The sequence below is a fragment of the Propithecus coquereli genome, unplaced genomic scaffold (genome assembly GCF_000956105.1).
Source record: "Propithecus coquereli isolate 6110/MARCELLA unplaced genomic scaffold, Pcoq_1.0 Scaffold130, whole genome shotgun sequence".
Lineage (NCBI taxonomy): Eukaryota > Metazoa > Chordata > Mammalia > Primates > Indriidae > Propithecus > Propithecus coquereli.
This window is the reverse complement of record NW_012137192.1, coordinates 1,273,000-1,286,424: the sequence shown is the minus strand read 5'-3', so window position 1 is coordinate 1,286,424 and position 13,425 is coordinate 1,273,000. Positions and strand designations below refer to the sequence as shown.

Here is a 13,425-nt window from a genome sequence, read left to right as displayed (position 1 = left end):
TCTGTGGAAAGCAATTTGGAGATACCTTAAGGAGATACAAGTAGAAGTACCATTCGATCCAGCAATCCCATTACTGGGCATCTACCCAAAAGAACAAATGATACTCTATATGAAAGACACCTGCACCCGAATGTTTATAGCAGCACAATTCACAATTGCAAAGATGTGGAAACAACCCAGCATCACTCTTAATTGGATCTGTGGGACACCATCCCAGACGCCCCATAAGTTTCTCCGTTCCACAGATCTTGCACACCAACTTTAAATTGCTTTGGGAATTGGGAAACAATTACAATAAGTGTTGCATAACAAATATTTACTCTTCCACATCTAAGTAATCTGGCATCTTTTGTTGAACCTGATCTTAATTCATAATTCTTTCATAAATACCAAGCAAACAGTACGTGATTCTTGTAGGAAGTGGAAGTTAATTTATCACTATAAAGGTAAGTCCGTCATACCATGAAACTGTATTGCAATTAAACTAAATTAAACTGAATCTATAATGAAATGCATTATTCAGTATGAATTTTAATCTGAATAACCTGAAGCAATACAGGTACCAATTTATTATCACCAAGATATGCTGTGAATTATTATTTAATTATTATTTGTATTATATTCATTAATCCTTAAAGCAATTTCCATACACTGATTATTTACTTACAATATCCCTGAAAGAAAAGTAATACAGGTATTTTTATCACTATTTCACAAATAAGAAAACTGAGGCTTTAAATTATGGGCAAAGAACTTCAAACCGAAGACTTTGATTCTAGTTTGAGGCATTTTCCACTCTGATAAACCCATATCTTACATACTCAGTTGAGTATTAGGTGATCCCTCTATACTTACAGGGCATAAGTGGGCGATTATAAGATAGCAGCTTGTTAGCACTGACTGAAAGATACTATTTTTAAAAAAATTAAAGCCTGCTACAAAAGTATGAATGTGGTGTATAAAAGTCATCCTGCTCATGAATCCACAAATTTGCCGCAGGGAAAATGGTTGACAGCCTAGAAAGTAAACCTTCATGTATTCAGTCAAAACCCGTCTACGCTGTGCAGACACCGTGTTAGACTTAGCTGTGGAGAGATGAGCCAGCTCCTTCCCCATGTCTCTCGTTACCTCACAATATATGATAAAATGAATTTAAAGAGAGAGAACGGAAGAAAACAAAAGGCAGCCAGACAGCCTGGCTGAAGGTGGATTTGAGTGAAAGTCTTGCAGTCTTCTTCCTTTTGCATTTGTGCCTGGGCTACTGAGTGCATGTATCCCTTGCCCAGTGCACCTTCTGACCAATTTCTGTACCTCGTTTGAGGAGAATTTTGGTTTATCATAAGAAGTAGTGTAGAATAATTGCCCCTTTTCTCTCTGGGCACTTTTGAATGAGTACAGTCAATTTGTCTTTTTGATCCCAATTTTGCTATGACTCTTGCTGACCTGGCAGAAAATATGGCACATCGGATCCTGCAATAAAAGTTGGATAAATAAATGAAATGAAGATATTTCCTTCCTCCCTCCCTCCCGTCCTTCCTTTCTACCTTTCTTTCTCTCTCTTTTTCCTCCTTTTCTATTTTCCTTCCTCCTTTCCTCCCTTACTGTCTTCCTTGTTTCTTGCCTTAAGCTGAATAAATAAAAATTAACAATCTCCTGTGGACTCAGTTTTGTCAACTCTAAGATTGAGATTGTATATTCCCTTTTTTGTCTTTCTCTTCAGAGCGTAAATATTTCTATCATGTATTCTTAACTAAATTTCCCCTGTAAGAATCCTGACAATTTGGATTTCTGATTCCTGGAAATATCTGATGGACTGAAATTTTCTCAACTACTACCATGTGACAAACTATGTCACAGAAGGGGAAAGAGTGGAGGTGCTGGAATTCTCAAAACTATTAGCCATACAAGGCCTAAACTTGTGATTTTGACCAAACTCATATCTTGTGGTGATTATGAAAAGATAAATTTTCACATCTAGTCAACAATCAGTGACAACCTCATTAATATAAATATCTTAATTCCTTGAGTTACATTTCTATTCAAAAATCGTATAATACCATATTATATGAAGTCCAGATTAGATGGTTGCTAAGGTAACAGACGGTAGGCAATTACCCCATGCTCTCTGCTTTCTAATGATGGACCTCTTCCCCACCAAAACAAGTGCCAAATGCTTTGCCTGATTTTCGAGGCTTTCTACACGTCTACCACACTTTCCTTCTCAGATGCACTTGACACCACTCCTTTACAGAAACTCCCTTGTCTGAGAATGATGTGCTGCCAATCTGCTTACTCCTAATTTTGGTTCGGCTTCTGACTTTTAAGATACTCCTCTTCTTCTCCAAACCTGTCTAATCCTATACTTCCAGATTCAGCCTAAATCTGAAACTCCTCCTCAGTTCTTTCTTGCCTGATTATTTCTCATAAATCTTTTCCTTCTGGGAAAAACTATAATTTTCGTCCAAGCTATGGAATGTAACTATATTCATTACACATTTTCATAAGTACTTCTCCTGTATTCCTAAATGTATTGTTAACTTGGTAATAGCAGGAAATTTACATTATTCTTTTATTTATCCTTACTGTGCTTGGAACATGACTGAGTCGAAGGTAGCTGTTAATAATATTCTAAAACTATTGTAGTCTCATACAAGTTTATTCTCCTTTTTAAAAATGTGTCCTTCAAAAATATTTTTAAGGAGTATTTAACGATATGGTGTTAATCTGGAGATTTTTTGCAAAACACAAAAGAATTATGTTCTTGATGATTTCCAGGTTGTTATGTCAATCTGTATAATAAGACAAAAGAAAATTGTTTTCAGTCAGAAACACTTAGCTAATGTGCCCACTCAGGGTAGATTAAAGCCTTGCTACTTAAGTGCTTTTTGTGCCAGTTGCATAAGCATCACCTGGGCACTTAATCTCAAGACCTGCCCTGAACACTAAAAGAGAATCTGAAGGTTTTTAAGACCCCAGGTGCTCCCTATGAATATGAAAATTAGTGAAGCCATTAACTAGATTTTGTGTCAAAGATACTAGCTTCAAACTCCACTTTATTATTTACTACCTGGTTCATCTTCATCAAGTTCCATCCTTTATATTTGAAAAACTGACAATATATACAGAATATACTTTATAAATTATAAGGCAATATATATATTTATATAAAATATTTAAACATTACTATTTTTTAGGTTGACTTAAATGAATACATTATCAAGATGAACTCTTCTCAAGCTACAGAATAAATATATAAAGAGACTATTTAATGTTCTCCAAGGATTCTTCATCACATTTGCGTGGAACTGATCTATGCAGTGGTCTTGTCATATGAACAGTCATACAAGATTCTAAGAGTGGGCTGAACTATGAGATCAATAACGAACTATGCTTTAAATAGATGTTACAGTTCAGGTTATGCCATTCAATTTATTATGATTAACTGTCCATATAATACATTGTTAAACTGACCTAATGTAAAGTGCGCAGTGTCAGGCCTAGAAAGAAATATATACACAAAAAAATCAAAGTTGCTGTGACACTTTAATTACTTTGTTAATTGCTGAATCAAAATTCCAGTGTTTGTTGAGTAATCATTTGCCTGCTCCACTGCTTGTTTGCTGGGGCAGAAGAAATGAAGAAGTTAGGCTTATAGTTGATAATTAGCCAGGGGTTTTAGAAACCTCAACTAAGGGGAGTGTCCTCAACTCAGGAACATGTCCTCAACAGCAGGAAATGTTACTTCTGTGTGTGTGTCTGATTATAGGTAAATCTTAACATATTGCTGATGGGGTATAGGCACTTCCGTCATTCCCAAACTCATTGTGTTTAGTAACGGATGTTATTGAAGATAACTGGATGTCAGAGCTTCAAGCAAGCACTCCTAATGCATTCTAAAAGAATGATCCTTCGGATAATTTGCAGCAGTGATTTCTTTGCAGTGAATATAGCTTATGTTAGTTATTCTTCTGATATCCTAAAAGTGGATAACATGAGTGAGATTAATCAGACACTTGTATCAGAATTTCTTCTTCTTGGTCTTTCTGGATACCCCAAAACTGAGATTATTTACTTTGCTGTGATTCTAGTTATGTACCTAGTGGTTCTAATTGGCAACAGTGTTCTGATCATAGCAAGCATCTTTGATTCTCATCTTCACACTCCCATGTACTTCTTCCTGGGCAACCTTTCTTTCCTGGATATCTGCTATACATCTTCCTCTGTTCCCTCAACATTGGTGAGTTTGATCTCAAAGAAAAGAAACATTTCCTTCTCTGGATGTGCGGTACAGATGTTCTTTGGGTTTGCAATGGGATCAACAGAGTGTTTGCTTCTCGGCATGATGGCATTTGACCGCTATGTGGCCATCTGCAACCCTCTGAGATACCCCATCATCATGAACAAAGTGGTGTATGTACCGATGGCTTCTGTGTCATGGATCTCTGGTGGAATCAATTCAGTCGTGCAAACATCACTTGCCATGAGATTGCCTTTCTGTGGGAATAATATCAATCATTTCACATGTGAAATATTAGCTGTCCTCAAGCTAGCTTGTGCTGATATATCCCTCAATATTGTCACCATGGTGATATCAAATATGGCCTTCCTGGTTCTTCCTCTGCTGGTCATTTTTTTCTCCTATACGTTCATCCTCTACACCATCTTGAGAATGAACTCAGCCACAGGGAGACGCAAGGCCTTTTCTACCTGCTCAGCTCACCTGACTGTGGTGATCATATTTTATGGTACCATCTTCTTTATGTATGCAAAACCCAAGTCTCAAGACCTGAATGGAAAAGATAAGTTACAAACTTCAGACAAGCTCATTTCTCTGTTTTATGGGGTAGTGACCCCCATGCTGAATCCTATAATCTACAGCTTGAGGAATAAGGATGTGAAAGCTTCTGTAAAATATCTGCTGAACCAAAAATCTATTCACTAAGAACACCAGAAATGTTGGTCTTTTGTGTAACAGGTCTAAATATGGACTTATAAGTAGATCAATGAGAACCTTTTTTAGAGAAACCATAGTTAGGGAGAGAGGTATTCTTATCCTTTGACTTCACCAGCCCTGCTCAGCTATCATCACTGAGAACCATAATTTGCTACAAACTCAATTTCCAACTTGCCCTTATCCAGATTTTACAAACATAATAAATGAATTCCATCAGGGTATCATCTCTTTTTGATATCTGAAATGAGTATGTCTGGTGAAATGTGTAGAAACATAGTGGAAAACAATCATACATAAGCTTCGGAAATAGGCAATAGTATAAAATCTGCAGTTTCATAAACTAAATGATATTGGCTAGATTATTCATTCTTTCTCAGCAATATTTATCTTACTTGTAATGAGGAAATAAATAAAATCCAGGTCCCAATGTCATTTACAAGTTTGAATCAGTTGGAGAAAGCACCTAGCATAGTACCAGCTTCTTAGTGTCCTAGAATTTCAGAATTGAAGCTAAGACTCTGGGTTGAGGACTAAAAGTTACTACTTAGCACCTCTTTTACTCTAAACTATTAATAACTAGAGCCAGATATCACTGCCTGAAAGTCACCCCATTAATATAAATCATACCCTCCGTGCCCTTCCCCCATGTCTATATAAAGAGGAGACTAGGCAGGAGAAGAAATAATCATGGGAATGTTGTACCTTATGGAAAGTGCACAATGAGCGGTGAGAGGTATTTCACCATTGTCTCTGGGAAAGAACAGGAACTCTGTTCCAATTCAAGCCAAGTGCACAGATGCTTCAAGAGCTTCTTCAGGTTTTGGGTGCCTACGAAGGAGGAGAGTCTGGCATCTGGCTTGAAGAGTGAAGGCCTGCTGAGCTTTCAAGGCTGCAGACTAGCAGAGGAGCTAATCTAGGAGAGGGAGGAAGGTGAGTATCCTAGCCCCAGAATAGACACAACCATTTTGAATCCTCCTGGGATGTTCCTATAGGATCAGAAAGAGCGAGTGATAGGGAAAATAAAAATCAGTTCTTGTTATTCTCCAATGAGTTGAAGCTCCTCAGTAAATCTATCATATTCCTTTTTCTTTCTCTGTAGATTACTTGTCTAGAAGTCCAATGCTGAACACAGGGTATCTTTGGGCTACACTGTCCATTATTACTATTTCCTATGAATCTCTTAGCCCTTTAATGCTAGCTGGGCTTTGACTTTATTTTCCTACTCAATTTTCCTCTTTCCTATTTGTCTTGGAACACGATATTATTCCATGTCTTCTACATAGACTCTTCACTCTTTGCCAGTCTACTTCCTTCAGGTTGACTCAGGTTTTTAACTAAATGATCCAGTCATCAAATCCTGCTGTCCTGCTATTGTCCCCCTAGAATTGGAGTGTTGTCACTTCAGAGAACCTACAGCAGCTGGTCCCTCTCCTCTGGGTTGGATCCCGTTGGCATTGCTTTTGCTTCTGTTCTGAAAGGCACGTACAAGACCATGTGGATGATGACATTTGAACTTCTGATGCCTCTTCTTCCTCTGCACCAGAGGTCCTACGTTTGCATCTGATTCTTGTTTAATTCTCTTTAACTTTCGACCTATGTCAGCAAAGTGTTAGGCATGTAAAAAATGTTATTTCTACTCTTCTAGCCACTTCTTTAGCACCTAATCTTAATTTTTTTCCCTATAATACCAAGAGTGTCAACATCTTATATGCAGGCTCATATCAGGTTGAACTGATCACCTGCTAAAATATTCCACAGATATATCAAAGTGGGTGCAATAGGGCTTTGATATAGACAGGTGTGCTTATGCTAATCAACAATCAGAAAATTTACAGATTCACTAGTGAATTTCCCTCTGAAAAATCAGGAAATCTGCAACAGATTGTTAATTGTATTATTCTGATTCATAAATCAATATTTTCTAAAATTCTGAAAAAATAAAAAAGCATAAAAAAGAAAAATGTCATTATGGCTGCCTCCCAGAGATATCATTTTTAATGTTTCACTTATTAACTAGAAGTCACACATACATCACAGTTTTATTTTGATTGATATTAGATATACTCTGAGCACTTAGTTTGTAAAAAATGCACATGTTTTCACAGGATAAATTCTAAGAAATGAAATTAATAGGCTAGGTGGTATAAACTTTTTAAATTCTGACTGAATTACCCTTAGAAAAGTCATATTACTTCCCTAAATACCATAATATGAATTTCCCCAAATATGTTTATAGCTCTGGTTACATATATCCACACACATCTATTTATTATACACACACACATATATATATATATAGTATATATATTCTTTAAAGCATTCTTTTGGAAATGTTCATTTTCAAATATTTAACAAAAGAGTGAGAATAATTTAATAAAGCTCATACCAATCATAGAACTTAAATAATTGCCAACACACGGTCAACCTTCTTTATCATTATCCGTACCCACTTATCTTCTTCTTTCAGATTATTTTGAAGCTAATCGTGGACATAATCACATCATGTTATGTACATAATGTAAGCATCTGTGAGAATGCACTCCGGGAACATAAACCCTGAGGGGAATGATGCCTCCTCCAGTTAAGAAACAGGACAGTGCTGGTGAGGACTGGGAGCCATGACAAGGTCACAACACATGGCCTGTGTAAAAGACGACATTGCTCATTCCAGTGGATTGCTGCTATGAGATAATGCAGACTGTATATTCACTAATTTTCTAAATTTTAAGAGAGGCCACATCTTCAAATTAAAAATTGCAGCACTTACCCAGGGTAGGATATTTTACAGAACACATGAGATTTCAAAGTGTGTATTCATGTATGGCTTTAATAAATGTATAGGACATGGTCCTGCAGTTGGAAGAAATTTCATTGAACACTTCAGTTGTAATTCCCAGGGCAATTTTAAGTAACAGTTAGAATGATTCAGTCAATGTTGATTTCTATATTAAACATTTTGTTGCCATTGAACTGCTTATTGCTTGAGTAGAGTCTGAGTATATATTTTGAACTCCAAATGTTGATTTCCCCAGGATACTATCATATAGGTAGTAGTAACATTCAAATACATTTTAGAGCATGTCAAAGTGCTTTCTATAGGCTCCCGTTATATCAGCAGTCACTTCTCTTTTCTTCCATTTTTAATTTATTTTATTTAGATTATTCTCCTTGAAGTAGGACTGTTAGGTTCAGCTAGAGGACTGACTCATAAAGTTGGCAGCAACATAAATATGGTCAATGTTTCCTCTTTATCAATGCTCGGTTACATGGAGTAGGGTTGGATACATCCAAGCATATAGGCCTGCATCATCCACCAGGTAGGAAAGAGACAGAAACCATTAATCCAACTTTGAAAAGGTAAACAGAAAGAATGATCCACAATATCATTCTCTCAAGAATATGAGCAGCAGTAACATTTACATGTATTGTCATGGTGTTGTGTTCAGCAAATGATGCTCATTCTGGAATCTACAAATGCAATGAATGAACCACCAACAAAAGAGCAAAGCAAATTTTTTAGAAAGAAAGATTTCTGTGAGTGCCTGTATTATTCCTACTATCTTCTCCATGTCTTTTACAATATCTCAGCAATATCCAATAGTGATCTCCCTTTAATGACATGTATATTAAGTTTTAACACATATTCGTTCAGTTGTAAAAAACATCCCTTGAGTCTCTTATCATTCTCCAATTTGTAAGTGGGGTTTCGGTTGCCCATTCCAGTTTTTATCGGTTTAAGATTTTGTGTATGGGAATGTATATGATAAGTCTATTGTTTATGATGCTTTGTAACTCATCGTTGAATTTTACTTGGAGTTTCTTAATTAGATAACCAGCACCCACATTAAAATAACACTTTTGCTCTAGGCTCATGCTAATGGTAGTTGTAGTATCTGCTTTATTTGCAAGATATGCAAACCCAAATTCAAAGCCAATGTCTCTCTCAGTCAAGATTCACTATTATCCCCCTGGAAGCCAGGGTAAGGGCCAGTGTAAGTGACTGGCCAGCTCTGTCTCCTCCTGGATCCTTTCAGAAGCCAACTCATTACTGCATTTAGTCTCTGCTTTTTCTGCTGAGAAGCAGATCCATTTTCAGGCATATGTCTTGCTCCTGAGGGAGACAGTGGGTTGCATCTTTTCCCATACTTCGCTGCATTGCTCAAATGCCTCCATGTCCTCTCTTATGTCCTCAAGAAGCCACTTGCAAAGAGTGAATAAAGACTCCCCTTTGTTGATTCTAGTCCTGTTCTGCATTCAGAAGGGAAGTTTTCTGATACAAACAAGCCCCACTTTGATAGTCTCTCTTCACGTTCATAAATTAAGGTGTCTCACATTTTACCACCCCATGTAAAGGTCCTTTATCTTCCAGTCATAGAAGGGCTACATTTCAGACTATTCCATTAGTTATTGTCTGAGAATTGGTAAAAATTCATATGGTATCATTATTGTCATTGTCTGGTTCCTCTGTTGACTGAGGAAGACTGTTCTTAATTCTTCCTAAATCAAATACTAACAGTGACTTGGGAATATCATTTGATCACTTTTACTTCATTTTTACGTCTATAGAAAGAGAAGCCTTACTAAAAGATTTCTACAGTTTTCTAGCTCTAAACATCTAGGATCTTATAAGAACAAATCTGATATATTGTCATTTGCATTTAATGTATGCACACTATAGTTTCTGTTCTGTGTGTGTGTGTGTGTGTGTGTGTGTATGTGTGTTTATGTGCATGCATAAATACTGCCCTTGCTTTTTAAGTAAAAAGTTTTTTCTCAGAATCCAAGTATTTATGTGGCATCTATTGGAAAATTCCAGTGAGAGTCTAAGGTTAATATCTGCAACATAGCTTAATAAACTTTCCTAAAACAGTTTATTCAATAATGTGTTGCCTAGCTATCCATTCTGGACATTTTGTTTTGTTTTGTTTTTTTGTTTTTTCACCTTTGTGTCCTTAAAAATATGGATTCACATTTTCCCTGTGGATTTTTTTATTTTATTGTTTATCTATATTTCCTTTCATTGCAAAAGAGGTTGGCAATGGCTTCCTGAATAAAATTAATTTATCAAAAAGAATGAAGACGATGTAAGCAAAGATGTTAAATCACAACACATTTAAATCACAGAAAATATCCATTTTATTTCATTCATAATATCTAGATCATTTCTTTCAATTCTAACATTTCATTTTAGTAGTTATCATTTGAATTATTAAGCTCTTAGTTTGAATTAACTTTGGTAAATATATTTTAAACTAAAATCTCTCACATTTCATAAAATTTGTTTGGTGAATATTTGTTCCTGTTTCCAAAAGTTACATGGGCAGGAGAATGTTATTTCATTTCTGAGTTTCAGTTTAGTCACAATATATTCCAGTCTTAATTGGGTCTGTGGGACACTGTTCCTCATGCACCAGAAGTTTTTCCATATGACAGATCTCTCACTCCAACTTTAAATTGCTCTGGGAATTGGAGAAAAATTACAATTAGTGTTGCTTAACAAATATTTAATCTTCCACATCTACAGAATCTGGCATCTTCTGTTGAATCTGACCTTAATTCAGAATGTTGACATAAATGCCAAGAAAAAAGTAACTGATTCTTCTAGGAGATAGAAATTTTTTATCGCTATAAAAGTAAGTCCTGAATATCATGAAGCTGTGTCTTTTAATCCGTAATTAAAGCTATTATTAAATATAGCTTTATAATGTGAATAACATTAGGCAATACAGCTACCAATTTATTATTATTACCAAATACAATTATGTTAATATTAACTTTATTTTCTGTATAATGCTAGTTGATACATAAAGCAGTTTCCATATGGTATCTGAATTTTTCTCAAAACAAATTTGTGAGAAAGTAAGGTAGGTATTTCTATCACTATTTTACAAATAAAAAAAACCCGAGGCGATATATTAGAGAAAAAGGAACCTGAAAAGTAGAACTTATGTTTTTAAATCCCATGCACTTTTTCACTAGGCTAGCCCTATGCCAATCCATTCAGGTGAGTATTAGGTGGTCTCTTTGTACCCGCAGTGCATAAACTGGTTAATCTCTGTATAAAATGACAGATTATTAGTACTGACAGAAAGATATTTCTCTTTTTAAAATAAGACCCTGCTGCAAATGAACAATTTGTGCATATTAAAGTCCTGAATAGTAATCCACCAATACTTCACAGGGAAATTTCTTAAGAGCCTGGAAAATAAACCTTCACTTTTTCAATCAAAACCCATCTATTATGTTCAGCCACTGTGTTAGAATTAGCTGTGGAGGGATGAGCAACACAGGCCAGCTCCTTCCCCATGTCTCGTTGTCTCACAATATACAAGATAACTAATTTAAAGAGAGAAGAACAGAAGAAAACCAAAGCCATCAAGACAAGCCTGGCTTCAGGTGGATTGAATTGGTGAGACAATGTCTGCCTAGACAGGGAAGGTTTGAAGCATCTGGCAGGAGACGCAGTTTAGGTAGCCTGAGATGCACTGTGTGGATGGGGAAGCCAGCAGCCTCTCCAGGCCTGGACCAGGTCTGGGCTGGATCTGGAATATCACCATGTTTCCAAGTGTCTTGCTGTCTTCTTCCTTTGCATTCATGACTAGGCTGCTCAAATTGCTCATATCTCTTACCCAGTGTATCCCTTGATCAATTTTGATTTATGGTGCTATGTAGTATTGTAGTAGGGTGAGCGCAGAATCATTTCACAGCAAAGGTAGTGTTCTGGGGCATATGATTCCAGCTCGCCTGAACCTTCCTCCATGATAAGAAGTACTAAGTCCTTGGGACTTAACCATTCTCCTTGTGCATTCTTATCTGAGCACAGTCAAGTTTGCCTTTGTGATCTCAATTTATCTGTGGTACTCACTGACCATTCCCTATGGCTGACATGTGATTGCTGTACAGATTTTACTGCTACCTGTTGGGTACGGAGAGTAGTGGGAGGAGAGTAGCTTTGGGCTTTGTCTCTGCCTGTTGTTATCCATGTGAACACAGCCAAGTGAACTAATTTCAAACACAATGTCTGACACATGGAAGTCTGCAATAGAAGATAAATGATTTTCTAAAATTTAAATTAAAGAAAGGTTTTTAAAAATGTACTTCTGGCCTTAAGCTGAGTAAATACAAATTAAAAATGTCTTTGAAGCTCAATTTTCTCATCTCTCATTTGGGAATTCAACATTCTCTCATTTGTGCCCCTCGTCAAAGTTGAAATATTCTACCTGATATTCTTTAACTGAATTATTTTCTAAAATGAGAATCCCACTGTCGAGTTTGGCTCCTGACTCCAAGACACTATACACCATAGAGAAATTTTCCTGCCTATCATCATGCAACAAATTGAGTATTAGAGTGTGGGGTGGGTCTCTGCTGAGATTCTCAAAACGATAAGCCCATGTGAACCGTAAGCGTGCAATTTTGATTAACCCGAAAACTGGTCGTGATTATGATGATTTGTGTGTGCGTGTATACCAGGCAGTAATTACTGATAATTAATCTAAACATCTTAATTCCTTGTGTCCCGTATCTGTTTAAAACCTCATAAAATCAAATTGTATCATGTCAAGTTTGGAGGGTAGCATAGCTAAATTCACAGAAGGATCTAAACACTCACCTTATGCGTGGTATTTTCTAATAATAGGCCCTTTCCTACAAAAAGAAACGTCACTTTTTCTGTCTGACCACTGGGCCTTTATATATTCCTGCCTAAATACTTTTTCAGATGTGTTTACACTGAAAACCACTTGTCTGAAAAGTAGGTACTGCCAATCTGCTCCTCCAAGACATTGCTTAACCTGTTCTTCCTTCTGGAATACCACACTCCCCTCTTCTCTTCCAAACCTGCTTCATCCTTTCTGCGCCTCCAGGTCTGGTCTAAGTCTAGAAGTTTTTCAGAACTCTCTCTTAACTTGTTTATTTCTTTTACCTCCTCTTTCTGGGAATACTTATTATTCACCCTGGCCACATGATATAAACTGTATCAAATTGTTGCATGTCGTTTTCCTGTTTCCCTTACTGAATTGTGGACTTTCTGATAGCAGTCATGTTGTATCATGCTTTTTCCATTCTTACTTAGCTTAGAACAGGACTGTGCTCAAGTTAGGCTATCAGTAATATTGTACACATATTATAGTAGTTTAGCGAAAGTTTATCCTGCTTTCATAAAATTTGCGTTTCAAGAGTATTTCTGAAATATACTGAAGAGCAAGATGTGGCCTGGAGTTTGCTGGCAAACACAAAACAATTATACTCTTGGTCATTTTCCAGGTGGTTAAATCACACAAAAGAAAATCTATTTGAATCAGAAACATCTGGATAATCTACCAGCTCACTACAGAGAAATCAGTTTCTTGTTACTCAAAATGTGACTTCATCCCAGTGGCTTTAATATACCTGGGAAGTTAATAGAAATGCGTAATCACAGGCCCTACCCCAGAACTATTAAAATAGAATTTACATTTTAACAAGATCCT

The 13,425-nt window shown here is 36.4% G+C and overlaps 1 protein-coding gene across 1 annotated transcript; it reads left to right on the top strand.

The window, feature by feature from the left end:
* The first annotated feature begins 3,867 nt into the window (after positions 1–3,867).
* LOC105805605 (olfactory receptor 13C3) lies at positions 3,868–4,959 on the top strand. Its single transcript, XM_012638536.1, has one exon. The coding sequence runs from the start codon at positions 3,887–3,889 to the stop codon at positions 4,940–4,942; it is 1,056 nt and encodes a 351-aa protein (XP_012493990.1). The 5' UTR covers positions 3,868–3,886; the 3' UTR covers positions 4,943–4,959.
* The last annotated feature ends 8,466 nt before the right edge of the window (positions 4,960–13,425 follow it).

What these genes read in the sequence shown, in the direction of transcription:
- LOC105805605 (XM_012638536.1), top strand. Translation starts at nt 3,887, where the DNA reads ATGCATTCTAAAAGAATGATCCTTCGGATAATTTGCAGCAGTGATTTC.